The sequence below is a fragment of the Lampetra planeri genome, chromosome 24, assembly GCF_965212315.1.
Source record: "Lampetra planeri chromosome 24, kcLamPlan1.2.h2, whole genome shotgun sequence".
NCBI lineage: Eukaryota > Metazoa > Chordata > Hyperoartia > Petromyzontiformes > Petromyzontidae > Lampetra > Lampetra planeri.
Window position 1 is genome coordinate 8,063,397 of NC_136130.1, and position 27,784 is coordinate 8,091,180.

Consider the following 27,784-nt stretch of genomic DNA (forward strand, 5'->3'; position numbering starts at 1 on the left):
GTGGCGTGGTTGGTGGTGGTGGTGGTGGTGTGGTTGTTGGTGGTGGTGTGGTGTAGTTGGTGGTGGTGTGGTTGTTGGTAGTGGTGTGGTGGTGGTGGTGTGGTTGTTGTTGTTGGTGGTGTGGTGTAGGTGGTGGTGGTGTGGTGTAGTTGGTGGTGTGGTTGGTGGTGTAGGTGGTGGTGGTGTAGTTGTTGGTGGTGTGGTGGTGGTGCGGTTTTGGTGGTGGTGTGGTTGTTGTTGGTGGTGTAGTTGTTGGTGTGGTTGTTGTTGGTTGTTGGTGTTGGTGGTTGTTGTCGGTGGTGGTTGTGTGGGAGGGGATGAGACCAGGACGCAGAGTGTGTGTGCCTGCTACCCCACGTGCTTGGGCCGTGCACGTAGCCTGGCACCAGCGCCGCGGTTGACGTCACCGCCACTTGCTGGCGAACGGCGATTGTTGTTGTAGTTGTTGTTGTGGTTGTTGTAGTTAAACATCGCCACGGTAGGGAGACAAAGGCGGCCGTGACGTAGTTGCTGGCCGCCCCACTAAAGGCTATAGGGGATAGGTGGATCAGTCGCTGTTTGTGGGTCTATACAACGACCGGCACGAACCCTTCACTGATCCTATTTAAATCTTATTTACATCTCGGCTTGGTCCTATTGGCTGTCTTGGGTTCGTTAAGCTGGGGGACAGCAGGGGGGGGTCCATTGTTTGCCGTCGCCTCGTTCGCGAGAAGCGGATGGGTTGATGCCTGTGATGGTGGTGGTGTTGTTGATGGTGGTTGTTGGTAGTGGTGTTGTTGGTGGTGGTGGTTGTGGCAAGACACGTGGTGGTGGTTGTTGTTGGTGGTGGTGAAGGAGATTTGATCTCGTGCCGGCCTCAATAATCTCCGCACGCTGAACTGCCATGCAAGACCAGAGGCTCATCTCGCCTGGACCCTACAGGGCGACCAAGCTGGTGAGTAGCGACTTTGTGTCCTGTGTCTACTAAGACGATTGTTACAGCAGGTGCTGGGCCACCCCTAGGTCGACTCGGCCTCAAATTAGTACCTTGTGCGCTGTGTAAACGTCGCCGCTAGGGAGACAAAGGCGGCCGGGCGTGGTGCTGGTTGCCCCCCCTAGCCCCCTCGTGTGTGGTTGCCGGCCTTCAGCTCCACGTGGGTGGGGGGGGGTCTTTAATCGCGTGGTTTTGTGTGGTTTGCGAGCACCCATTAAAGCCTCAACAATCCGTACAGAGACTACAGACTGTGTGCGAGTGTGTACTGTCTTAGGAGAGAGACAAAGACGGCCTGGAGTGGTCCTGGCCACTCGTGTACGCCATAGCAGCTTTAATAATAGGTGCTCGCTAACATCACTTGCTCCGACAATCCTGTAAAGGCAACACGAGGAGGAGAGGGGGAGCTTTGTCTTTATTTTCTGCGAATGTGTAAGAATATTAAATTTCGATTTAAAGCTTTCGTGACTACAGGGATTCATCTTCTTGGTTCTTTCGGTAAAGTCACGTAGAAGGGAAATAATAAAATAATAAAAATAAAACATAATAAAATATTATTATGTTTTATTTATAGAACCAAGAAGATGTAAGAATATTGTGATGTAAGAATATTGTTTACACACATCAGTGGCGAGAGATGTCTGATCCGGTTATGTTGTCATCATCATCATAATCATCAGCCATGATCAATCCACGGTCTCACCAAGCCCTTACCCATCCATGGCCCATGATCTCGCACGTGATTTCGTTGCTCCATCTCCTGGATTAATGTCCCCTTCGAACGCACGTGGTTGCTACCGGGGTCATTTCATGCACGCGTGCTGCTGTTTGACCTGTACGTGTGTCGGCGTCTAGAATGTGCAGCAATTCGTGGCATTTGCTTTAATCAAGCTGGGCATGGCCCTCTGCTAGGTTGGCTCAGCCTAAAACATTGTGTATTCCTCGTGTTGCGATGTGTGAATTATGAGCACAATTGAGATGGATTGAGTGCGTGGTGTAACCACTTTTTTCTGTCCCAGTGAGCGGACTTGTCCATATTGTTTAAATGTGTTCGCGAAACTTGTTTTGGCTGATATTCCAGATTTTTTACATTGTTCTTACATCTGTCAGTACTGAAATATGTTGTACATTCTGCACATAGCATGGTTTAATCTGCCCTTCCCTTGGTTATAGTTTCATAACCCCTGTATCCTTACATTTTTTGAGGAAAAGCTTAAGATTATTTTCTTCGGGGGGGGGGGCTTCTACTGCAAGGGAATGTTTGGTCAATTCCATTTCGCTTTTATGTGTGAGGAAACCAGGGTCTTTTTAGAAAACCTCCCATGTATACAAAGAGGCTAACATTCAAAGCTCCACACAGATAGATCCAACGATCCATTGTTGTACTGTACTGCAATTGATCCTATTTGCTAGCTATCTTAAAGGCTAAACATACAACACGTGGAATTTCCAGCCAGCCTCCCATTCAAGTGCTAACCATGCAGGTTTCACCCACGCGTCACCTAAGATTTGGTTCATTGAGGCTGATTTTGTTGAATAATTCATGTGTACTATGTGCATACGCATACGTGCATATGTACATGTGGTGTGTGCAGCAGTGGCGCAGTGAACCGGGCGACCTAAGTTCAATTTTTGGCCACGGTTACCAATGAGTGGCCAGTGATATCTGAAGCATCCTGGTCCTTGACCTCCGTGTTTATTCAGCCTGTAATCAGTCCCCGGGTATCTGCGAATATGTCTCTATGTCCTTATACTCCACAACATTAACAGTGATTATTATACAACAGCCCCTTGCCAATCAGCTGCCGGATAAAAACTGTGTTTGCTGACCATACCACCCAGTAAACATGCAATGTTTGCCCAACGTTCTATATGTAACTGGTTACACACCCCATCGATTGCCTAGTCATCCTTAAAAATGGGTGTTCACTAACGCCACTTGCCCCAACAGTCTGTTACAGGCTACTCGGGGAAAGTTTGCCCAGCTTTGTGGAATGAGACTAAGCGTTGGACTACATTGAAGAGTTGGTTCACAAAGCCAGGAGTAAGGAATTGGGAGTTAAAGCAGACCTGGGGTTCACACTCCATGGGAGGGGAGGAGGAGATATGTTGACTTTACACCCGTATGTCCATGCCACCATCATCAGGATCAGAGCAAGGCTGAAGGGCTTACAATGTGGGCAGTGTTTTAATGGTTAGCAGTGTCAATGTTGACTAAATCCCATCGTAAAAGAAAAAGTGCAGGCTGGAAAACCATGAATTGTGATTTTTTTTCTCATCCTTTACGGATTAGATTATACTTGCCATCTAGGCAAGCTAATGGACCCCATCGTGTGAAAGTGGGGAATCCACAAATATTGGTTCCAAGAAGCAGATTTTGGAGCGGTGAGCATTGGTGATGCTACTGTACTGGTTAGCCCTAATGAGAATGAAATCAACCTACGGTCACATTTACTCAAGTTAATTTTGACTGTGACCTAAGACAAAGGACCACAATCCAGTTCTTCATGAGCTTCTGATGGTTTGTTGCATAATGCACGAAGGGCTGTGTGCTTTTGACATAGCTTTGAATGTTCTTGGCAGTGTGATTGGTATGCATTGTTTAAATGTACAGTTGGCAAATCTGCTGCTGTAAATGTTTCAGGTGGTCTCTTTCAACTCTAAGGTCGTCTAATACGACCTATTCGTGTGGAATTAAGTTACATCAATGCTGTGGGTAATGTGCGCGTGCATACGTACAAGACTAGGGATTTTCAGATGAATATGAAAAATCTGAAAATAGGGCCAAGATATGAAATTTCAGATGAAAAGAAAACAATTTGTTTCGGATTGTTATGAAAACGTGCACCACGGGAAGCGATGTCACTTTGTGGGACACCATATCCGCTTGAAGTTGTGTCGCGTGACAATTGGGTGATCTCACTTTTTTGAGCATGAAGACTCATTAAAATTTTTAAATAATGTAAATGATTCGGAAATCTAAATAATATCTGAAAATAACCGTCGTATATCGGAATGTTGAAAGCCACAACTCATCCCTAATGTAGATGTACAATGTATTTTGTCAATCCACTCCTGGATTTCTGGGCTATGTGGGTTGGTGAAGGCAGGGAGCATAGATAAGGAAGCATAGAAGTACAATCCAACAATGGGTTTTGCTTCACTGCCCTCAGGTGTCCACAACATCGTCCCTCAGCAGCCGATGACAACCTGTTTTATTTAATGGTGGTTGCATTATCCATGCACAATCCAGGCTCAACTCTTCTTAGCTTCTGAGATTTGGCAAGATTGGGCACATTCCGGGCAATGCGTTCATAGGCTTGTGCATGTATAAGATTAAATAAAAATGGAATTCACATTATTCTAGAGTATCCCATTAAGAAGTTAAACATTAAACAAATTGGCCAAATAGCTGTGTTTCTCATGAGCAGAGAGCTTTTGTAAGTACAGGTGATTAAACTAAATTTGCATCCAATACACCAGGCAACCCAGCAGCATTTGTTTAAAGGGCTACAATCTGCTGATGAGACTCAGTGAAGTTGCAATTGGTTATCGGTTCCACTGCGTAGACATATCCGCTCCCATACATGAATTGCCACACATGGCAGCTAGCGATGAGGCCGAATCTTTCCACACCTTCCTCTCTCTGGTCGTGGTGGTTCCTTTTGCTGGAAAACATATAGGCTCCGAAGGCTCATAAGTTGACGGGCCTAAATATGAAATTTTGGTCTTGAAACAGATCTTATTTATTTCCTTTTCCAACTTCTTGATACACAATGAAAGCCAGATTAGATCTGTCCCGCCTGTCCCCGGCTCGTATTTATGTATGTTGAACTTCTGTCACACCAACCGTGCTAATCGGAGGTTCTCGTACCGGCGTCACGGCTACATTGACTTGTGGCCCCCCTTCCTTTCAAGATCATTCTTCACAATCCAAAGCATCTTATTTCACGTTCCATGTGGTGGTTGTGTGTGTGCGTAACGCCACGTGCGGTATTCTCTCCGGATCCATTCTAGACACGCGTCTAAACCACCTGGGTTGTCCATATTGGAACTTCTCTCTGTTCAGTGTCATCACTTTGTTCTGATCGTTCTCTTTGGACTCTAGTCCAGACACACTCCCAGGATTTTTATCAGCCAGCTCATCTGTGCAGATGCCGTGTTTTGTTAATCGGATTTGATCATTCTCCACCGTTCGGAGCCACACATCAGTAATCGGCACAACTGTTTTCCCGCACATCCGATTAACGTGGCTGGCTGACGTACGGTGTGAAAGAAGTTCGGCATACATAAAGTACATAGTTTCATAAACACCTTGATGTTTATGTGTAAAAAATAACCTTGCCCCTTTATGTATAATGTTTTTTTATGGGTAGAACGTTTCCCTTTTTTACACGCTTTTATTTAACTCGCTCTGTCTGTTGTCGTATCCTCAAATCTTGTGACTCAATTTTAACCCACTTCTCAATGTCGTATCGACTGCATACATGGTATACGTATGTCATACTGATGACAATACTATATTCTATCATTAAAAATAATATATATTTTTAAGCTATCTTTTTATATATTATGTTTCGGCTTGGGTCTAATTGTCCACGCTCAACTGACGTTGGCTGTAAATCACCATGGCTCCTTACGTTATGGCAAACTTCGGGGCCACTTTCTGGAGTCGTGTAGTTCTGAGTATTTTTAAATATTACTTCTTTGATTGTTTTTGCAGTCGTCCTATCTATCGGTGCCATGAGAGATGACCACGTCCATATTCGGAACCCTTGCAGAGCGGTGCATTGGTCCCACGTTAGAGAACGGTCCCGCAGAAACTAATTTCACAGAACTCCTTCAAAGGTCACTTGAAGAGACCTCTTTTTAGCCACACACTCAAGGGCACACTTTGCCCCACGTTCTCTGCTGCACAGAAACGTTCTACGGGTGGCAGTAAACCATTCTTTTTAATTCGCAGGGCTGGGCATTGGTCAAATTAATTTTAAACATTTACGCGAAATGTTTAATTGTCAATGATTGGTGACCGGGCTGTGATCATAAACTCACGGCTTTTGAAAGCCGGATTTGAACACAGTGCTTTAAACGCTTAAGCCAATTAGCCACATTAATGTTTATTTAGTAGTTCTTAGTTAATCAAATAATTATTTGCTGTTATTTATAAAAACACACATTAAAAATCATATCCACCTAGAAAATAAACAAGCGGTCGTCGTATCTTCTTCGTATTACTTAAATATTATGTCCTTATTTATTGTGTAACTTGTATTCTCAAGAACAACGCTAATGAGTTTTTTTTAAGTGGTATGGTTTCATAACTATATATAGCACAGGGCATAGCTTATATAACAGCTCGGATGTGGATAGTGATTAGCATGCATGATTTGTAAGGTGTTTTCTGAGTAAATCTTTCCATCCGTGTGTGTGTCTGCACAATCATGCCGGGCATTCCGGCCTTGATAGCTGCCCCCCAACAGCACTTGCCCCTAATTCTAGATTTGAAGCTTTCGTGACCGCAATGATTCATATTCTTAGGTTTTTTCGGTAAAGTCACGTAGGTAAAAAATTAAATTAAAATTAATACAACTAAAATAAAAAATAAAATAAAAATCACGACGTTTCGGAGGCAACACAAGCTTCAGTCTTCAGGTGGAACCGTCACAGCACGATTGCTGTATCGTGCTGTGTCGGTTCCACCTGAAGACGGAAGCTTGTGTTGCCTCCGAAACGTCGTGATTTGTATTTTATTTTTTATTTTACTTTTTTTAATTATAATTTTTCACCTACGTGATTTTACCGGAAAAACCTAAGAATATAGCACTTTTCCCATAAGGGGGGTGGGATCGTTGTCTTGTTATCTCTCTGCTGTGGGAGAGATGGTGAGATGGTGAGATGGTGAGATCGTGATCCTCAAGGGTGACATTCCAACGGTGGTCTCTCTGCCAGCCAACCCAGGATTGCCGGGTGCCAACCGGCGAGCCTGCAGTGAATTCATGGCAAACGCCCACCGCTCACGTTACATGATTAGGGGCCGTCCATAAATGACGTCACGCACCTGGTGGGGGGGGGGGGGTCAGACATTTCCTGCAAGGGGGGGGGGTTGAGAAATGTGACGTCACATCAAAATGCGCAACTTTAAATAAATATAGACAACACGTTCTACTTAATTAAATATACTTTTTTTAATACATGTTTTCTCCTACAACATCAGAGTGCAGCGCCACATGAAATACGCACGACAATGACAATAGTTTAAAGCATGACAATAGTTTAAAGCGATTTGAAGCATGTTTTTTCTAGGGGGGGGGGGCAGAGCTTTGTGACGTCATATTTGAGGGGGGGGGGGGTCTGACTTGTTGTGACGCCGTGTGACGAGGGGGGGGGGTGTCAAAAATCGCGTGACGTCATTTATGGACGGCCCCTTACACAGTAGTACTTCGTGCGTTAATAAACGTAATTGGGCTGGGTCACGTCCCGCCGCTGGATTGCGTGGTGGCTCTGTGGGGGGATTATGCCAGCTAAAGAGGAAGCTCATGGCACCAAGAGGACATCTGCCAGGGAGATGGAGCTAAAAGATAAGCTCTGCGGATTGCTACACTGCACAACCGCGAGAGATGGAGACGGTTTTTGGGTTGGTCATGGCTGATGATGATTATGATATGAATTGAGATTGTTTATTATTTGTATTTTTCACGTGGGTGCATAAACTATAGTTAGTCTAGGCCCCATCATCCCTTCATTCTTCTGGGGTCATTAAAATGGGTACCACTGTGGGAAATCAAACGGTGTTTTTCTATAGATTAATTCTCCCTGGAATGGAAATGTAGAATTCCCACCACTGGCTCAGGATTGTACACGCGAGATGAGGCCTCTCAAGATTAATTGCAAAACATTTTGATCCATTTTTTTGGTTTATTACAAAGTCCTGTTTCTTTTCAGACAGTAATGGTCAACGACATATTTTATTTTGCAGGTACTGTCTGTTAAATAGTGTGGCTGATCTGGTGTGATTGTGCGATTGTTTATTTTGTAATTGCAGCCCCCTTTGTCAAGCCACTGCTGGATCAAGGTCTCCCCACATCGTGTCGATCATGGAAATTATTGTACGATAGCTCACCAGACAAGTCTGGCTCAGTGCGGTTTCGTGAAGGGAGGGAAGGCTCGGAACGAGTTCAGGTGGCACTCACCACTCATGATGTTCACCAAAGCCATGAATTAAACCCAGATTGCCGGTTCCATCGTGCAGTGCGCTAAGTACAGCGCCATCCCTCCTATTGTCTCGCATTGGTGGGTAAGAACGTGTCGGCTTGTTGATTAACATCGATGCTTAAGCTCACGATACACTGAATAACGTGAGTAATCATGTGTTTCAGTTCGTATATGTTGCATCGAATTGACGCCGGTAGATTTGCCGCCACATGAAACACAGCGGCAAATATTTTGACTCTTTAAGTTGGATTGTAAACCCTAATCACCTAATCACGGCAATTCACCAAACCACAGCGGAAGTGAATTGTTAAACCGCTGGGCATGAACACTAGTTACCGGGGAGACAAAGGCGGTCAGACATTGCACGTTTATGGCCGCACCACCCCCACACACATTTCCGCACGGGCGCCTGACTCAAAGCAAGAAAGGTCATGGGGGTTAAATTCCAGTCAGGGGTCGACTGGGCCCATCATATTATTTTGGTCTTTTCGTAAAGTCACGAAGATAGGTTCTTTGAACGTAGATAGGGTCTACGTGACTTTACCGAAAGACCAAAAAAATATGAATTCCTGCAGTCACGAAAGCTTTAAGTCAAGATTTGGGCCCATCATCATATCTCCAGAGTCGATTAAAAACGAGTACCGCTTTGTGAGGATTCAACAGCGGTCTTGCTTGAGGTGGACTGGTCTCTACCATGGGAATGTGGAATTTCCACCGCTGGGTCGCGGACCGCCAATGGAAATAAGCGCATTTGCAAAATGTGATTTGTAACTTTCATCCTTACCCATGTATCGACAGTTACATTTCAATGTGCAATTGTGTTGAGGGACTGTGTGTTGTTGCCTTGGTGTAGTCTGGGACAGTTTTTTCTGTTGTTTTGCTGCCTTGCCCAAGCTTGCCAATTGGGTTACTTATGGAATTTGAACTTGTATACTTTACCAGTTTTATTTATTTATTAGTGATTTGCTTACCTTTTCTATGATTTGCACTCCTTTCGTTTTTTTATATTGTTGTTGTAACTTTCTGACTTGCCCCTACTGGACATTTGTGAAAAGTAGCTTCATAGCTCATCGGATTTCTCTAGGATAAGTAAAGATTCTGATAAAATAAATATTCTGAAGCACTACCCATTGCGTTTTTGTACACTTGCTTTTAAGACATTCATAATAATCATCGGTTATGATCAATCCACTGATGCATGAAAGCCTCCCCACGCTGCCACCATTTCTCGTGGCCATGCGATGTAACAATCCACTTAGTGCCTGGACAGTGGAGCACGGGAATTTAACAGCCCTCAGTCCCCAATGCACCATATGGCCTAATTATAAACGAGCTAGTGAGCCAGTCGATTTAGGGCAGCCTCCATGTTACAACGGATAGCATCCTGGGCTATGTCCTTATGTGCAAATAACTTAGGGTATATCGGGGTATGCGATATTGTGAGATATGTAACATAATTGAGATATTCCTGAAAATATAATTACAAGCGGGATCGACCGTGCAAAGTGGCATGTGTACAACAGGCATATGCAAAAATATGCAATATTACCCTAAAACCGTACGGATCTGAGCTGAGCTGTGTCGTGAGTTGCAGTGGTGGCGGTGAACTGTGCTGTGAGTTTGTAGTGCTGCTGAGCTGTGTGTCGTGTGTTTTACTTTTTTTTCCCCAGCCTTTGTGAAAAACCTGTGAAGTGCCCTCACACGGACAGCCAGCCGTAACATTTCCCAGGCATAGCAATGAGGGCCCTATCAGCTCCTTAAAACCAGGGGGAGGGATCCTTTGTGCGCTGTTAAACCATCCTTCATCTTGAGATGCCGGCAATGGGGGGGGGAGGTGGGGAGGGAAGCGTGGGCGGGCATCGGAGTCGAGGGGGGCACCTTTGGTGGTTGTGCAGGTGGCTTGTGCTGTGTCAACGTGTCCACGTGTGCGGTTTGTTCTCAAGATGGTTCCCTTCTTTTATTGACTCGTCGGTCGTCACGCACAGCGCCCCGCGAAGAAGTTTCAACAGTCAAAACTGTACGCGCCCTTCCTTAGCCCTCGACCGCTGTCTGGATGAGGGCCATGCCGATCAGGAGAACACCCCTGGGGGGGGTATACGATGACTTTGTGCGCTTTGCCAAAAAAATACAAGTTTTGTAATGAAACCCACAAGAACATCTTGAGAACAAATTGTAAAAAAAACATACCACCGGCTCTAGGTAGGGCATGGAAATGCCAAATAAACAAGGTGGATGTGTGTGGCTACAGGTAGGAATGTAATGATTAACCAACCCACCACCCATCATTGTGGTTTAATGAAAAAGTTTGATTCTCATAAGAAAGTATTTGTCTTGTACGCACACATTGACATTGTGTCAATGGTCAATGTCGGAGTTGGCACCAGCTATGTATCGTGTGGCACGCTCAGCCTGTTGACCCATAACACGTAGATATGTGCCTTGATCTCGTGCCAGCAAGTCCTTTGTCACTTCACATGGTCTTAAAGTGCACCTAGCCTGGTACAAGTGCTGTGGTGATAGCAAAGGTTCATCTATGTATCATTTAATCTGTCTGATTCGTTCCATTATCTTCGGAGTAACATTTTGCATTTATAATTGAGCAACAATGTCAATAATCGATTCGTATACAAGTTGGCCAGGAGTTGAGAGTCTAGCTATTGATTGATTGATGATGCCATCTGTGTGGAGATTTGAGTGTTAAACTTCCTTCAATGATTTTAATTAATGAATCCATCGCAATCCAAACTCCACGCGTTGCTCCGTTAATAATTTAACGTGCTCTGTTGTTGGCGACCCAATGCATAAACACGGAGTGGAATGAATTCCCGTTCACATTGCCACGGTCGTGGTCACCGCTGTGGTTTTGAATATTCAGGTGCCGAACCCGGAGCCAAGATCCCCTCGAGCACTGGCGGCGTGGTCCCCGCTACCACCCGCACAAATCGATACGTTGGGCCACGTCAGTAGACGGACGTTAGCGGTGTGACGGTTCATCGGTTCAATTTCGATTCTTAGCGCCCGCGGCTAGTGGAGCCGCCCTCCAAACGAATTCCACCCAAAAATGAATTGCAAAAAAATTATGTTGGCGATGCTGCTGCTGCTGCATTGGCAGTGGCGCACAGTTAACATCAACAATTGCAACACTATCGCCCACAACACTCTGGCCTTAAAACTAAAGCAATGTAATAGGTGACATTTTGGGCAAGGGCCTTGCTTCTTCATAGCACCTACGTGGAGAGGTGAGAGAGACGGTGGATAATACGAGTTGGATACTGCACTTTACACACCATCGGTGGGACCTTGGGAGAATTACATCTGAAAAATGTTTGCTGATGACCAGTTTTTTTATTTGGCGTACAAATAGTTACCCAGCAGTAGCTGTTAAGTAAATCTGAGCAAATGGCATTAAGTTAAGGCAAACGGAGAGAAGATAAGGTTCTATCTTAAAGCTTAGCCACACATAATACAGGTTTTTTGGGTTAGATCGCGTAAATATCAATGTGTCGTTAAACCCGCCACCACCCGACAGACAGTGAGGTTTGTCACGTAAACGGAACATGCCAATTCGTTACGAGTACAGCACACCGGTGTGTTTCAGAGCAAATCCACAACATTTACAATCTGAGTAGGACGTTTCACCAGTAATTACAACTAGCTTCATCAACCCAAAACACCTATATTATGGATGATATTGGTCGCGAAAGCCTACGTGTTAAACTGAGCTTAGCCACAATTTTGTGGTCTTCAGTCAGCTGAGACATTTAAATGACCTGTAAATCACTGTTGATCGAGTCTTTACTAAACTTTCTTGGTCTTCCTCTTCTCCAATTTCTTATCTTTCTATTCTCGCAAGGAATGCAATGCAACTGAAACGGAGGCCGACACGTAAACGTTGCAACACACGATGTAGAGTTGGAACTGCGCAGCAAACAAAATATGTTCGTATTTCATGGAAAATACAGGCGGCAGTTTATGTAATTCCAACTTTAACCAGCAGCAAAATGAACAAAAATACACCACTTTACATACTCTTTCATGGCAGCAAGCTGGGGGCATATCCGCCTTTTGCGCCATTTAAGCGGGACGATGTTTTCACTAAAAGGAGAATACTCTATTCATCATCGGCCTGAAATTCCTCGCCACCGTGGTGAATGTGCACCCAGAACCCACAGGCCCAAGGGTGGCTTTTGCTTGCAAATACAAACTTTGGCTCTCAACACAGACCCTCCCCATTCAGCCCACTCCCAGCCTTAGCACCCTCCGTCCCGCTAAAGCCTCGAAGAAATGCAAATGTGCAGGCGTATCTGCGAGGCGATTTGTTTGATTGTCGCGATGACGGAGGTTACGGATCGTTTCATTATTGCCATCTCGTTTGTGTTGCTTCGTCTTTTTTTTAGTTTATTTCTTCTGTCTTGTTTGTTCCCATTGCCCTAAATGTAACTTCCGTAATAATTATATTTGAGGAAACAAAGAAAATAAATGCGACCGTTTACGGCGTGTTCAGGAACTGTGGGCGCGCTGCAGGTTGCCCACGCTACACAAGGCCATGCTTATGATTCTTAAGATGCAGTGTAAACACCAGAGGCTCCAGCAGCCAAAGGCAGAGGTTATTCACAGGGCGATGGTGTGTCATAGCAAGGTGTATACTGGAAGTGGTGTTCCGGGCGGCGGCGTATTGATGCGTGCGTGCGTGTACCGCCCTCCCCGCGACCGTGTGCAGTGGGGCGAGGTGACGCGTCTCTTCCGAGCGGGGATGCCCGTGCGCCGCCACCGCCTGCACCTGCGCTCGCACGACCGCTGCTTCACGTCCGCCGAGGCGGCCGACTGGCTGCACGCGCTGCTGCGCGACAACCGTAACTTCGGCCCCACGGTGACGCGCGAGCAGACCCTGCAGCTGCTCGGGAAGTTCCTCAAGAACCACGTCATGGAGGACGTGAAGGGCCGCTGGGGCACGGAGGCGGTGCGCGACGACTCCAAGCTCTACAGGTGCGGCTGGGCAACCGGCTTTGAAATCATTTACCGTTGACTCGGGCGTAAGTGGCTCATGGCAGTCCAGCTTTAATGAAAAAAAAACGTTGAAATGAGAGCCGTCGCCCGCAGGCTGCGATGTGACTGTGGGGCTGGCTTTGATAGCGGTGCTACCCCTGGGCGTCTCCAGGACCGGTTCAGATATCGCGTGTCGCTGATGTTTTAGCCGTGACCAGGGAATGGAATAGTTAGCCAAGATTCCGAGCGCAGTGTGATGACAACGGTGTCAGACATTTCACCACCACACCCCCCCCATCCACTGATGAATGTGCTTAGTGTTAAACAAAAACTGTCTTCATGAGAACAATTCTGCAAACGTTTAGAAATTCATGAACAAAGTCAAAATATTTTCTTTACTGACTTGTACGTTGATTTGCGGACAGTTTGGGCCACCTTTAGGTGTGTCCACACCACTTGGCTTTCGTTCCCTGAATGGGGTCACGGCATTTGCCCCACTGAACAAAAATTAGTTTCTGACTCAAATAGCAGTTTGGAGAAAGTGCCCCCTTTGCCTCCCTCCACTCTCCCCCTTCAAAAAAACACCCCAATCGATCGCACAATACAAAAGGGCCAATCACCGTCGCCGTTGAGTACGTAGCCAAACGACTAGCACGGCTGGCTACGTACGGTGCGAAAGAAGTTCAACATACGTATAAAGGGGTCTCTTTTGTGCGCCATCAGCGCGTGTGGTTTGAGCACATGCTCGTAGCGTGGTGCGGTAGGGAGCGCAGGTGGTTGGTCGCCCCCCCCCCTCCCCCCCCACCAAAGTCTGCTTTGGTCCCTTTTCAATGTATTTCTCTTGCGCAATCGAACCGTCTGTTGGGAAGGCTCGCAGGGCAGTGCACGACCATTCCCCCACTCTACCCCCGAGATGGACAATGGAACTCCCTCCGAGCTCGCTTCAGGTCACCTCTTTTGCACGCTACGTGTGCCGCACTTTCCCAAACAGCCTGCCGCGGAGAAAAATTGCAACCGGTATATATTGTTTTTATTCCCAGGGCTGGAATTTTACCAAACGAAATGCAAATTTTTTTTTTTTTTAAGATTGGTGTGTTTTTATTTTTGGCGTATGGCCATTGGTGGCGAGGCCGAGACCATTGCATCACCGCACTTTAGAACCCGGCTCTTTAATCGCGAGCTACCGGAATCCGGATTGAAATCCGCGGTCTCGGCCACGTCATGAACCACTTCGTTGAGCTATCATTTGAGGATGGCCAGGTGGCTTTTGAAAAAAGAGCTGCATAGCTCGGTGGCGCCTTACCTGGTAAAATAAAAAAATAGTACGTGGATACCAACTCGGTGTCTGCGACACGACGATTAGGAAAGTCCACCGAGAGGGACGGCGAGGCAGATGCCCAAGAATGCGAGTTTACTCCCGGGGGGGGGGCGTGGGGTATTCAGTTTTGACATTATCATTATTGCTAGTCCGCACTGAGAGGAATGTGGCATTGTTGCATTCAGTTCGTGATGGCATTCAGGATTCGTGTGCTGCTTTCACAATAACAACAAAAATGTATTTGAGTGTGCGAGAGAGTGCACGTGTGCGGGGAGTGGTCGTGTAGTCGTGGGTCACCGTACTGCGCGACAATACACGGCCTACCCCAGTTCGACGCCCGGCCACTGCCAACATCGGTGGCGAGTGATGTCAGAACCGGTCCTGGACCTCCCCTCGATTACTCACCCTTAAATGAGCACCTGGTGTTCAAACAGGGGAAACAAATTTGCCTGGGTGCAGTGCTCGACACGAACTGTATTTGTCCCCAACAGCCTATCAAGGCTATATGGGCGATGTTTGTCCTTGTTACCAAAAGCGGTGTTCTTCTAACGAGGCCACGTCTCAATCCCGCCATAATTCCCCGCAGGTTCCCGGTGGCCTCTCCCGCCAAGTCGATGTCCGGCGGCTCCCGGCAGCCGCTCTCCGAGAGGAACTCGGGCTCCGCGGCCAGGAGACGCCTCGGCCTCAAGGCCGACGCTCCGCCTTCGCTGTGGTCGGCGGCGGCCTCACCGGCTCGTGCCAAGGCGACCTTTAACCCCGACGAGTGGCGCAACGTCGCGCTTGCGCTGTACGTGCGATTCTTTGAGTCGGGTTTTCTGTGTGTGTGTGCGCGCGTGCACGCATGTGGGGAGCGGTGGCGCAGCGGTTAGCGCGCTGCGTTGCGAACCCGGCAACTTGAGCTCGTTTGTCAGCTCCCAGTCAACACCACTGATGATGATCAGTCTGTTGAAGGCTATACGGGGGACCGTTGTCTTTGCGTGTGCAGGTTGTGCGAGGCGCTGTCTCTGCCGTCGCTCGCCGGGCTCTTGGACCCCGCGAGCGTCGACCCCACGCACATCGTGCGCAACGTGCAGGCCGCGGGGAGACGCGGCCTCGTCACCCTGCAGGACGACACCGGTGCTGCATAACACCTCCTGCGACCTCACCCCTCTGTGCCCTCACCCCCTGAGCCCTAACCCCCTGTGCCCTCACCCTCCACTCCCTCACTTCCACCACCCTTGACCCCTGCGCCCTCGCCCCTTGATCAAATTCTGACCAACACGGCTCCTCCTCACCGGTGGCTTGAGACCAGAGGTCGCAATCGGGTACCCGATACCCGTACCCTACCCGATACCCGGCTACCCGTACCCAGCCGGGTACGGGTACCCGTTTGCGACCCTGGTGCGGCCGGGTACGGGTACGGGTAAGGAATCAAAACCCGTTTGCGACCTCTGCTTGAGACTTCTCCCGGCTGAGTTCAACATCGACACATCCACAGCTTTTCACTCAAAACGCCTTTTGAGCTTCATCCGGCAGTGAGCTCGTACATCGAGTCACTCCCACGGCTGACCGTGCATTATGTACAGTTGTGTTGCCAGCTCCCTGCTCTCATTGCCTTCTGCCCCCCGCCTCCCTCTCCCTATGCCCTTGCTTCCATGTCCATTGCCCTCAGAGTGCAGATGTAAGTTTCTTGAAACTTTTTTTTTGCTTCTGATTTTCTGGTCTCGATCCCCTGTTTCCTTCCCACCTCCACAGACGACCTGCCGCACTGGGTCCTCACCGCCATGAAGTGCCTGGCCAACTGTGAGTGCACGTGGCAGACACATCACTGTGCAACCACCGTCACCTTCGATGTCATCTTCACCACCACCGTTGTAGCTGCCGCCATCGCCACCAGCACCACTTCGGTCGCCGTGGCGATCGGGCTACCAGAGTACAGAACTTCTGGTCGTCATGTGACCGTGCCTTTTAGTGTGATTGGAGGTTTCCATCCCATTTGCCCACTTGGGGAAGTAGTGATCAGTCGGGTCCAGATTTCGGTCACTACATTCGATTTCCACAGTTAATGCTGTAGCATTAACCATAACTATATCACAAGTGCCTAAAAAACTGTCCTCCTATTGTACTAAACTCCCTCCTTTTTGCCTGGTCTTTCTGCCGTCCATTACACGCCTGGCCCCTGCGACACCGTGTGACCTTGTGACCCCCCCGTTGTGTCCCGCAGGGCCGGGCAGCGAGGCGGGTCGCTCGGAATCGTATCCGGGCTTCGAGAGGGATGTGTTCGGCTCCGTGTCGCAGCACTTCTGCTCGCTCGCCGATCCGCTCCTCACTTTCCCGCTCTACCGCCTCTTCGTCAGCGTGCTCGGTGCCTATCCCACTTGCTCACCTACCCTGAACCACTCACTCAGGCACCCAACCACTCAGTCACTCATCGCTTCACTAACCCACCCACTCGGCTACACATCCACAAACCTGCTCCCTCGCCTCTCAACAACATACTCACCTGCACAGTCACCCACCAACCTCTTCACCCATTTACCCACTCACTCATTCACTCAATCACTCCCATTCTTCTATGCAATTACCCGCTAACATGCTGACGTACTCCCACCACCCACCAACCGACCCACTTGCTCACGCAGCCACCGATTCCCTCACTGATCCACTCTGCAATCTATCTACTCGTTCATTGTCCCACTCAGTCGCTCACATGCTCACTTACCTGTCTACCCACCCACTCATTCATCCACCTATTGACTTGCTCATCAACTCATCCACTCACACACCCATCCATCCACCCACTCATTGAATGACCCACTCAAATCACCTACCCATAAACTTTCCTATCTACCCACCCACTCACTGACTCCTCCACCTATCTGCTTGCTCAACGATTCACCCAATGACTCACCCATTCATCCTTGCACTCACTCGGTGACCTACTCCCCACCCACCCACCGCACCCACCCCACCCACCTCACTCGCCCTCGCCGCTTGCGCCGCAGTCCTCACGGGCTACGTCCTGGAGGAGGAGCCCCCGCCCGTGCACCGGGAGCGCCGGCCTACCGAGCCGCTGGCGCGGCGGGACCAGCGCTGGGCCCCGCCACCCCCCGCCCCCCCTCCGGCGGACCCCCACCCCGACCCTCGCCCCCGCTCACCTGCCCTGGGCCTCGGCCGAGAACCTCCTGCTGAGCTTCACGTCCGCGGGCGACGCGAGCAACGCCGTGCCGGTAAGGGGGACCGCGTCATGTTAACTCGCGCGGAGAGGGTGGCAGAGCGCGCCATGCCCCAGTGGCCCGCAGCCCACGTCGTGTCGAGGTGCGGAAGCGGTGACGTAACGTGCGCACGGCCCTGCTCGCCACCTCCGTTTAGCGCCGTTGGCTACGCACGCTGCGAAAGAAGTTGAGCGTACGAACGTGCGTGCATGTACCTACAGAAGGGCCTCCACCAGAGGGCACTCTGGAGAGCGGCCTGTTAAGAGGGTATCTTAGCCTACTCTTGCACCCTGGACAGATGTCTCGGAAGAGCTAGGAGTTAACCTAATTTTACCCCACCACGTGCGACCTGTTGCTCATCATGTAACGGTGGCACCATGTTATGTAAATGCTAATGACCCATAAAAACGAGTCTTTGTACCCCATCGGATTCCTCCAGGGAAAGATAATTAAGATGGTGATTCTGACACCAGTCCAAAAGTGCTTAAGCAATTATACTTGGAGGTGTTGGGTGGTTATGAAAAAGCAGGGGTTCAAGGACGGGGGGTGATCTCCCACTGCAATTGAACCGCCGCTACCCATAATAAAGTTTTTGTTTGGGGTTAGATCGCGTAAATATAAATAAAACCTTTTATAATGGATATAATATCGGTCGCGAAAGCCTACTACCAGTTCAGCTGACTAACCGTCACAACCCCCGCCGGCCATCTCGTACGCAGGCCGCGCCCTTCCGTCGCGCCGCCCCCGTGCGGGTCAAGCGGCACGACAGCGTCACGCGGGCGGCGGCGGGCGACCCCCCACGTCTTGTGCGGCCCGCCCCCCGCCCCGCGCCGCTCCCCCTCCACCGCGGGCGCAGCCACCACGCACTGGCCGTGCTGGAGGAGGAGGAGGTGGTGGACGATGGCGACGGCGGCGTGAGCTCCTGGGGGCCGGCTCAGCGCTGCTTCTCGCTCGATAGCCTGGCGGCCGCGGGGGTCCGCCGAACTCCCTACCTGGGTACGTCCAGTCGGACGCGCCGAGAGTTTCCTCCTGAAGCGGCTGCAGCATCAGCAGCAGCAGCAACAGCATCAGCAGCATCAGCAGCAGCAGCAACAGCATCAGCAGCATCAGCAGCAGCAGCAACAGCATCAGCAGCATCAGCAGCAACAGCAGCAGCAGCATCAGCAGCTGCAGCAGTATCATCATTACCAGCAGCAGGAGCAATATCATCATCATCAGCAGCATCAGCATCAGCAGTACCAACAGTACCCACAGTACCACCGGCAGCAGCATCAGCAGCACCAGCAGCAGCTCGGGGAGGCAGGGGATCCGGAGCGGTTGGATGAGGATGTGCAGGAGTGGGGGACATTACAGCGCCCACGGTCCTGGCACATGTGCTTCCCCGAGCACGCGGGCGACCCGTGGTGGGATGGCGGCTTCGGCGGCGTTGCGGGGGGCACGTCGCGGAGCCCGCCCCCCGAGCGGCGCTCCTCCGCGGAGCCGCGCCCGCGAGTGGCGTCGCTGTCGGCGTGCGAGCGGCGCATGCAGGCCGGGCGGCGCCGCGCCGCCAGCTGTGCCGATGTTCACGGCGCGGCGCGGGCTGACGCCGGTTGGGGGCGGCGCGGCGGATCGGCGCTCGGCGCCAGCGCCGGCGACCTCGGAGCGACGCTTAGCCCCACGCCGAGCCCCACGCCGTCGTACCTCGGAGTCCAGTCGGCGGCGAGCGGCCCCACCCTGGTGCCGAGTGAGTTACGCCGATGTTGCTGGCTTCTTCTCTCCCCCACCCACCGTCCGTGCAGTCGCGCACCCCCTGCCCCTGATCGCTGAACCGCCAATCCCTCCGCTGGCTTGTCGTCGTTTACGTTTGAGTAGACATAGGGGAGGGAGGGCTCTCGGCCGCCTTGTGAAGAATTCAGCCCTTGCTAACGTTCCTAATCCTAGGTCGTGGGTTTGATCCCGACCCTGATATTTGGAGTTTGCACGATTCTCTCTCCATGGTCCCGTGGATTTTTCTCCTGGTCGTCCGGTGTTTCCTTCCACATTTAGAATCAACATATGTTTTATAGTATTTGGCTGCTCTAAATTGCACTGGATAAGCCACTTCGTTGAGCTATTATTTGTGGCCAGGTCACTTCTGAAAAAGAGCTATGCAGCTCAGTGGGCCTAACCTAATAAAATAAAAATAGTAAATAGAAATAACCTTTTTGACCTGTGACCCTGCTCCCCCCCCCCCCCTGCCATACCCGTCCCCCAGGCCCAGAGGGAGCGGGTCGCGAGGCCGCGTGCGTGGCGGCGCTGCGCGTCTGCTGCTTGTTGCTGCCGCCCCCGAGCCGGCGCCGCCTGCAGCTGGTGGCGCGCATGGCGGCACGAGCCATCGCCAACGGCCGGCTCCCTCCGCTGCACGCGACGCGGGGCACACGGGCGCACGTACGCTCGCTCACGCACGCACACACGCACACACGCACACACACGCGCACGCACACACTACGCACACACACGCATACGCTTGCTCACTCATCGCTCGCTCACGCACATACTCGTTCCCACGCTTGCGCTCGCTCACTCGCTCACTCGCCTGCGCGCTTTCACACACACATGCACCCGCTCACACTGATTTGCTTGTGCACTCCCCCATGCTTGCTCACCTTTGCACCGATTAACCTGCCCCCGATGAAGCTGTTCCCGCTGACTGCACTTGCTCACCTGTGCCTGCACATCTCACACTTGCTCGCTCACTGTCAGCAGGTGGGGGGGGGTGGGGGGGGGTGGGTTAGCGAACATTGCTGCAAAATACGGTGTTGTACTGTACTCTGCTCCATCATCTACGCTCCCCGCTTTCACCACAGTTGGGGAGAAAAAAACATCCCTCCGCGACCTGACAGTGGATCGACAAACCTTGGGCTGCGTCTGTGTCGGCCTAGCTGGGCCACTTACCTTAAATCCCGCCCGGTCACGTGGCCTTGGTGCTGAACGCTCGGATTGTGAAACTCCCCCCCCCCCCCACCCCAACTCGCTAAAGGCTGCGACGCGGGCAAGGAGGTGGTGGTACAAATACGGTACAACGAAAGCGCCGCTGGACTGATGTCGCCGCTGGACTGATGTCGCTGCTGTTTTTGTGTCTGCTGCGGCTGCCTCTCCCGCTGTCGCTGCCGTTGTTCGGGCGTTATGTGGGGGGGGGGGGGGGGTGCAGATCGTGGAGTCGCTGGCACCGTGCGTGCTGCGAGCGCGCGACGGGGAGGGCGCGGAGGGCGACGCCCTCGTGTCGGCCCGGCTGCTGACGCTGCTGGTGGAGAACCACGGCGAGGTGCTGTTCAGCATCCCCGAGCCGCTCGCCCGGCTCGCTCGCGGCGAGAGTAGCGCCGAGCGCACTCCCCCACGCATGCAGGTGTGGGTCCGTCCGTGCGCACGATCGTGCATCCGTCGGTGTACACGTGTGTCCGCTTCTTTGTATGCATCGTACATCTCTCTCTGTCCTTTTACCGGTCGGTCTGTGCGTCTGTCCACCCGTGTGTGTGTGTGTTCCTCCATTTGTAAGTTTTTATGTCTGTATATCCATTCGTCCATCTTTCGGTCTGTGTATATGTCTGTTGGCCAGATCTGTCCCAAATGTCTGCCGATATATTTATATATTTGTCCATCTAGTTTTTTTTTTCCTACTGTCTCACTGTTTTGGTCTGATTTATCTTTGTTGGTGTGCTAGCTCAACTCGTGTGCATCAATGTGGTACGTCTGTCTGCCTGTCCATCTGTCTGACCGTCCATCCAACTGTCCATTGATCGAACTACACCACCCGCCCCCCCCATCGGTGTTGCACTGTGTAATCTTGCAGGTCGCGTCAACTGCTCAAATCAAAACCCCGGTTGCACGCAGCCATCTGACCATCTTAGCTCTCGCCTTGTCGAGCTCCCGAAGTTTTTGTCGTGAAGTTTAATTCTGCTTTCCCCTGCGCGTCGCACAGGAGCTCCTTGAAGACCACGCCCCCTCACCGATCCGGCTGAGGAGCTACGCCCCCTCACCGGTCCGACCAATCACGGGCTCGAGCGAGCATCCGCGGCGGAGCGCGAGCGACGGATCCGTGTCTCCGCGCGACAGACGGAAGCGATCGCAGGAGGTCAGCGCGGAGAGGGGCACACTTTGCCATTGTAGTTCATTCTCAATGATCCGTGGGCATGGTACCAAACTAAACTAAAACACTCTTTTTTATTTTACCAGGTAAGGCCCACGGAGCTACTTGGTTCATTTTCAGAAGCGACCTGGCCACAAGTGACAGCTCAACAAAGTGGCTTATCACGTGGAAATTTATAGCAGCCGAATACTCTAAACGCGTGATGATTCTCAATGTAGAGCGAAAAACCCGACGACCCGGAGAAAAATCCACGCGATCATGAGGATATAGGCATGCAAACTCCAAATATACAGGCGTCGGGGTCGGAATCGAACCCACGACATCCGGCATACTAGGCGATATTCAAAGAATTACCCGCAAGCCACTCAATGGGGATTACAAATCACAATCATCGCCGCCTACTGGCAGACATGCCCACTTGCAGGCTGGTGCCGAGTCAACCTTGTGCCCTGTAAAATGAGAAGTGATTTAAGTCATGTCTATGTAATAACAGCCATAGAGGGTTCACGTGGGGATTGGCTTGCCGGTCCTGCTTGTAGCCAATAAGGGTTGAGATAGGGACCATGGCCCAGGCGTGATCACGGCATGTCATCAGGAGTGATTGGCCTAGCCATTCGGGGCCCCAGCTAATGGGGAGCCAGATGAGGGGCGTGGTCCCGGGATTGACAGGGAACCATCGAGAATGGTCGAAGCTGTCCATGAACGATTGGCTGGGGGAACCACGTGACGAAGGTATTAAGAGCGAGTGGAGGGGAACGATCGGGAGCAGACTGAAACTGACAAGAGCAGGGTCACGCGCGGATGGGGGCTCGGGGTGCCACGTGCGCGGTGGGGACTTAGTGCGTAGTCTGTCCTCTCTCCGTTGTCTGCCAGCAACGGAGAGTGAGTGAGTAAAGTGTATTGTGGAGTGGAAATAAAGAGGACTGATTCCGAAGCCGTGTCAAGAAGGATTATTACATCTAAATCACTTGAAGATGCTTTGGTGTTTAGGGCGCTCTATCGGAGACAAATTATTCTGCCAGTGTCTTGGGTATCCCTAAGTATGGAGGCCTCTTTGTGAGTCTCTGGGTCTCTGTGTTAGTAAATGCAATACAATGGGAATGTATGTATCGTCTCAATGTCACCGCATTTCCAACCACTACCGGGGCACGTTTAGTTTCTATAGAGAAAGAGGAAGTCGTAGGCAAAGGAAGGAGGAAGGATGTGTAAGGGCTGGAAAACACAACACGGATGACGGATGGAAGGGAGTTCCTGACTATGGGGCAGCAAAGGTGAATCGATTCCATGGCAAAACAAAAAGCATCGCCTCCTGTTTATTTTTCTCCGCCGCTTTTTTTTTTGCTCCCTCGTAAAGTTAAAGTTCCACACGTATTATTTGAGTCTGGAGTGAGAATTGATTGATACACACCCTTCAATCCATTCTAGATTTGAAGCTTTCGTGACTGCAAGGATTCATACTCTTAGTTCTTTCGGTAAAGTCACGTGGGTAAAAAATGAAATAAAAATTTATAAAAATAAAACAAAAAAAATCACGACGTTTCAATCCATCTTGATCCTCGCCTTTGCCTATATATCTCCGCCCTCACCCATTTCCCCTGCTCTGTGCCCCTCTGCCTCCTCCGCAGTACCCCGCCTCCCCTCCTCGGCTCCAGCAGCTGGACGCGCAGAGACCCCGCGACGCCGCCAAGGGCCCTGCTCGCACTAGGCCGAGCATCAAACCACCGCTACTGCTGCTCGCCATGACCAAGCCATTCAAGCGCAAAAGCTCCCTCCGCTGCTGAGTGCCGCTGGGAACCTGGCAGCTGTGACACGGGACTTTGGACCAATCAAAGGACATGGGATTTTTTTTTTTAATTGAGACAAAGGACTTGGGGCTAAAAACTTGTGATATAGGACCCGTGATCCTGGACCTGGGAATGGAGACTTGGGTTTCAGCACATCGGGCCTGAAGCTTTGGACCAAAGATCTGAAACTTGGGACCAGGGTTTAATCTCGGCACGGTCTGTCTGGGTCGGCGACCCGGGAAATATATCCAGGCCCAGCATTCCACATTCAGAATACTTTTGGCTGTGGCTACTAGCCATGTGCTCTTGTCTGCAAGTGAATATTCGGTGAGAAATTAAGATTTGTATAGGATTCTGGACTTGGAACTGGGATTTGATACTCGGTAACTTGTGTTCTAGGACACGAGATGTCGGTTTCAGGACTTAGAACCCGGAGCATGTGACTCAGAACCTGAGACGAATTATGTGGTACGTGAGAATTGGAATTGAAGATCTGGAATTTTGGACCTGAGCTTTCGGATTCAAAATGTGGGAGCTGGGAATTATAACCTAGGATTTGAAACTCAGGACCTGAGATTTGGGTTGCAGAACCAAGGACCTGGCATCTGTAATTGAGTTGAAGCACCTGTGACTCAGAAACTTGGGATTTAGCCAGATACAAGCCCTTCCCTTGGAAGCAAGAACAGCTGTGCTGATCTGAAATTGTCCTTGCCTTCCCTCCACCTGTCATATATTAGGATATGTTACTTATATTAGAAGTGTGTTTGTATCTAATTCTGCTACTTGAGACATGGGACCTGCAGCTCGGTTTTTGGAACCTGTACCCGTCTTCTCACCCGGTACCACCCCCATTCCTCCCCCCACACTCCCGCCTCCCCCCTCCCCCCAAGCCTTCTCGTGTCTGAGTCGTGGGTGAGCGGGTCCCACACACCAAGACACGCAGACAATTGTTTACCCAGGGGGGGGGGGGGGGCCTCGTCGATTCTCAAACCCTCTCTATCAGTTCTGGCTGTCGCTGCAGTGTCCCAGCGTCGTTTTCGGCGTTATAAAGCGTTGAGCCCTCGAGTGCCGTCCGTTCATCTTCAGCGCTGCGCTCGACAAAGACGAAGATGCGTGCCCCTCTGACCGTGCGGACTGTCGGGGGCAAGGAGTACTGTTGACGAGCAGTGAATGAGACGCACGCACACACACACACACGATCACGCGAGGGCAAGCGGTGGTCTTGCCACTCTTGCCAAAATGTTTTTGGGGTGGAGGGGGGGGGAGCTGCTGGCCCCATTTGTCATGCTATACCTGGGTCGGGGATCAGCGGTCACACTGGTTTGCACACCGCACTATGAGTTTGCTGCCAGCCATTTATGATATTTGAACCGGCCCTGGTGATACCCTGTCCCCCCCCCCCTCCACCAACATTGAGCAGCGTGGTGAAGTATGGTCAAACAATCGCCAAGACCGGAACGCCGTACGGGGGAGGCCTTAATCCAGCAGTGCGTTGCCGAAGTGGCTGTCGTAATGACTGCCCAAATTATCGGCAGACTGTGAACTTTAGCGACATATAGAGTATAGGCTGTACATGCAAGTATATACCGTGTGTATAGAGTAGGCATGTTAGCGATACACCCTTGGCTCACGATACGCGCAATTATTTCTGATCGTACAGAGTCCACGTGTGTGTTTTGGGGGTGGGTGGACGGGCCTGGTGGCTGAGAATACCAAGCGGAAGCCAAAGGATGGAACGCGCCTGAACGACTTCCCATCGCGGAGATGGAGCGGTGAAATCCGCTCGTGTGCAGGTGCGCTAGGTGGGGTTGTTACTCCGTGGGGAGCGGTGGCGTAGTGATTAGCGCGCTGCGCTTCGAACCCGGCAACCCGAGTTCGATTCGTGCTGCATGGCCAACACCAGGTGACGATTATCTGAACCGGTCCTGGGCGTCCTCTAGGTCGATTCGACTGAATGGGTACCTGGTGCGGTGTATAAACATCGCCACTAGGGAGACAAAGGTGGTCGGGCGTGGTGTTGGCCACCCACCCCCTCGTTTGCCATTTCTTTCCTTCATAGGTGCTCGCTAACAGCACTTGCCCCAACAGTCTGTTAAGCCGTACGGGGGGGGGGGAGTCTTTGTCCTTGTTACTCTGCAGGACAATGAGAGACCGTGACGGTTTGGGGGAGGCCTCCGTCCAGCGGTGGACTGATCATGGCTGATGATTGTGAATTGGGGTGTGCGACCGTTCTTGCGACCTCTGCGCGTATCGTCTCTTCCACACACTCCACGGTTGGCAACGTGTGTCATTGACTCGCGTGCCCATGGGCGAAAATGACAATTTAATCATCGAATTATTGTCAGGAGATGCAGCGGCGTAAATGAGTCAAGTTCACGTCCGAGAAACCGAGCAGGGCTAGCGATCCCGCTCGTTATCCGTTATCGGGTTGCAGGCCAAAGTGGTGGGCAGCAGAGGGCGGTGCAGCAACCGGTCGATTGTTGCGCGGCACTTTCTAAGCTTTTTAACAAATCTAGATTGAACACTCTCTTCCGTAGAACTGCTTTTTGCGTTTAGTTTGTTTGGCGTTCAACCGCAACCTCCGATTTGCGCGATTGGCAACGTACGGTGCGAAATACGTTCTATAAACATGGTAATTATTAGCATAGTACGTGTATGAACTTCTTTCGCACCGTACGTAGGCAACCGTGCTAATCGCAGGTGCGCGGGAAGGACAACGGACGAAGTCTTAAACGAGAATAACGAGTTTATCTTCACGAGAAGAAGCTTGTGTTGCCTTGAGCGAGTCGAGCACAGCACTGCGGTGCTGTAGTTCAATGCCTCCGTGTCGATGCGCTCTGCATTCGACAACCCACGGCTTGAGCAGAGATGGGCAAAGTTGTGGGCCAGTGATCCCCATGGCTGACGTGGCGTAGAAAAGGTCTTCATCATCCAGCAGCGGATTGACAACAAGTATAACCCGTAAAAACAACGTTTTTCACTATAAATCCTTTATATGCGTGGCGGCTAGAGGTCCTCTCGTCCTCTGGCTTGAGATGGCTGCCACCTATGGGTCAGATGATTGCATTGCACCATTAAGCAATTGGTAATTAAATATATTTTTGTCTTAAAAAGTGTAACATTTTGGAACAAAAAAATTCACGAACATTAATTGACACGCACAACGAGTCTGTGTGTAAAATGTCAGCTCGATTGGATCACGGGAAGTGGGTTAAAAAACGACCGAAAGATTTGCACGGTCGTAAGCAAGCAAGCGAACTTAATATAAAGGATTTAAAAAGGGCTTTTACTGGTAGGAACGAAGTGAACCAGCCTACAATAGTTTATATCGTCCGTCCGTCCGATGTCCGATTAGGTGTAGCAACATCGCCCCCTACTGCAAACACTTGGCAGGACCCTACAAAAACCTTTTGACTCGGTGAGGCTTTCCTGGCTAAACAAGTGTAACATTCCATTATAATTCCCTGAGATAGTTTTTAATTAAAACATTTAAATTCAAAATTAACTCACAGCGGCCTAAAGCCTACAGCTAGGCCTAAAGCCTAGAACTAGGCCTCAAACTCTCCCTTCGTATCGTACCCCCGCCATTTCATTTTATTATAGCCATTCATTTGTTCGTTCCTACCAGCCCACCCCGCAGGGACCTGTTCAGACCTCGTCTGGAAGTCCGTTTCAGACGCCGTCACGACGACCTCGACGTCGTCGCTGTCAAGAAAAAAAGAGCCGTGGTCATCACCACGGCAGCATGATTATCATCACGACTGTCGTCATTTGTGGTAATAATGGCTGTGGTAATTGTCATGATCAATAATGCTTGTGGTAATTGTCATTGATGGATATTGTCATAACTATAATGGTAGAATAATCATGGTTATGGTAATCTTTGTCAGCAATGGTAATCGTCACGGTTATTATTGAAATCTATCGATAATGATCAGTGATGTAATAATCATGGTAATCACTATCATGGTTATCATTTTCATGATCCGTTCCCAATAATAACAGTCACGGCTATGATCATGATAATTATCTGTGATGCTAATTATCAAGCTTACGATAATCAGCTTAATGGATGTAATCATTGTCATTGTTTTCCTGGTAATCGTTGTGCAAAGCATCATGAATGTTTAGCGTCATTGTCCACATCAGTCATCGCCACTTGTCAATCATCGTCAAATTAATAACCATTAAAGTGCCTTACACGTGTTTTTATTA

General features: G+C 50.3%; 2 protein-coding genes across 2 annotated transcripts; both read left to right on the forward strand.

Moving 5' to 3' along the window:
* Positions 1-18,638, forward strand: LOC144726712 (DEP domain-containing protein 1A-like). Its single transcript, XM_078605534.1, has 8 exons — positions 1-934; positions 12,903-13,168; positions 15,073-15,273; positions 15,472-15,602; positions 16,221-16,268; positions 16,690-16,830; positions 17,471-17,695; positions 18,400-18,638. The coding sequence occupies exons 1-8, from the start codon at positions 884-886 to the stop codon at positions 18,636-18,638; spliced, it is 1,302 nt and encodes a 433-aa protein (XP_078461660.1). The 5' UTR covers positions 1-883.
* Positions 18,635-27,784, forward strand: LOC144726713 (DEP domain-containing protein 1B-like). The gene is made up of 5 exons (XM_078605535.1): positions 18,635-19,403; positions 19,914-20,086; positions 20,850-21,044; positions 21,618-21,770; positions 23,411-27,784. Exons 1-5 carry the CDS (start codon positions 19,052-19,054, stop codon positions 23,564-23,566), a joined length of 1,029 nt encoding a protein of 342 aa, XP_078461661.1. The 5' UTR covers positions 18,635-19,051; the 3' UTR covers positions 23,567-27,784.

What these genes read in the sequence shown, in the direction of transcription:
- LOC144726712 (XM_078605534.1), top strand. Translation starts at nt 884, where the DNA reads ATGCAAGACCAGAGGCTCATCTCGCCTGGACCCTACAGGGCGACCAAG. An exon ending in GACGACTCCAAGCTCTACAG is followed by an intron (nt 13,169 to 15,072) that starts GTGCGGCTGGGC and finishes AATTCCCCGCAG; the next exon opens with GTTCCCGGTGGCCTCTCCCG. An exon ending in CACCCTGCAGGACGACACCG is followed by an intron (nt 15,603 to 16,220) that starts GTGCTGCATAAC and finishes CCACCTCCACAG; the next exon opens with ACGACCTGCCGCACTGGGTC.
- LOC144726713 (XM_078605535.1), top strand. Translation starts at nt 19,052, where the DNA reads ATGTGCTTCCCCGAGCACGCGGGCGACCCGTGGTGGGATGGCGGCTTC. An exon ending in CGGCCCCACCCTGGTGCCGA is followed by an intron (nt 19,404 to 19,913) that starts GTGAGTTACGCC and finishes CCCGTCCCCCAG; the next exon opens with GCCCAGAGGGAGCGGGTCGC. An exon ending in GCACTCCCCCACGCATGCAG is followed by an intron (nt 21,045 to 21,617) that starts GTGTGGGTCCGT and finishes CGCGTCGCACAG; the next exon opens with GAGCTCCTTGAAGACCACGC.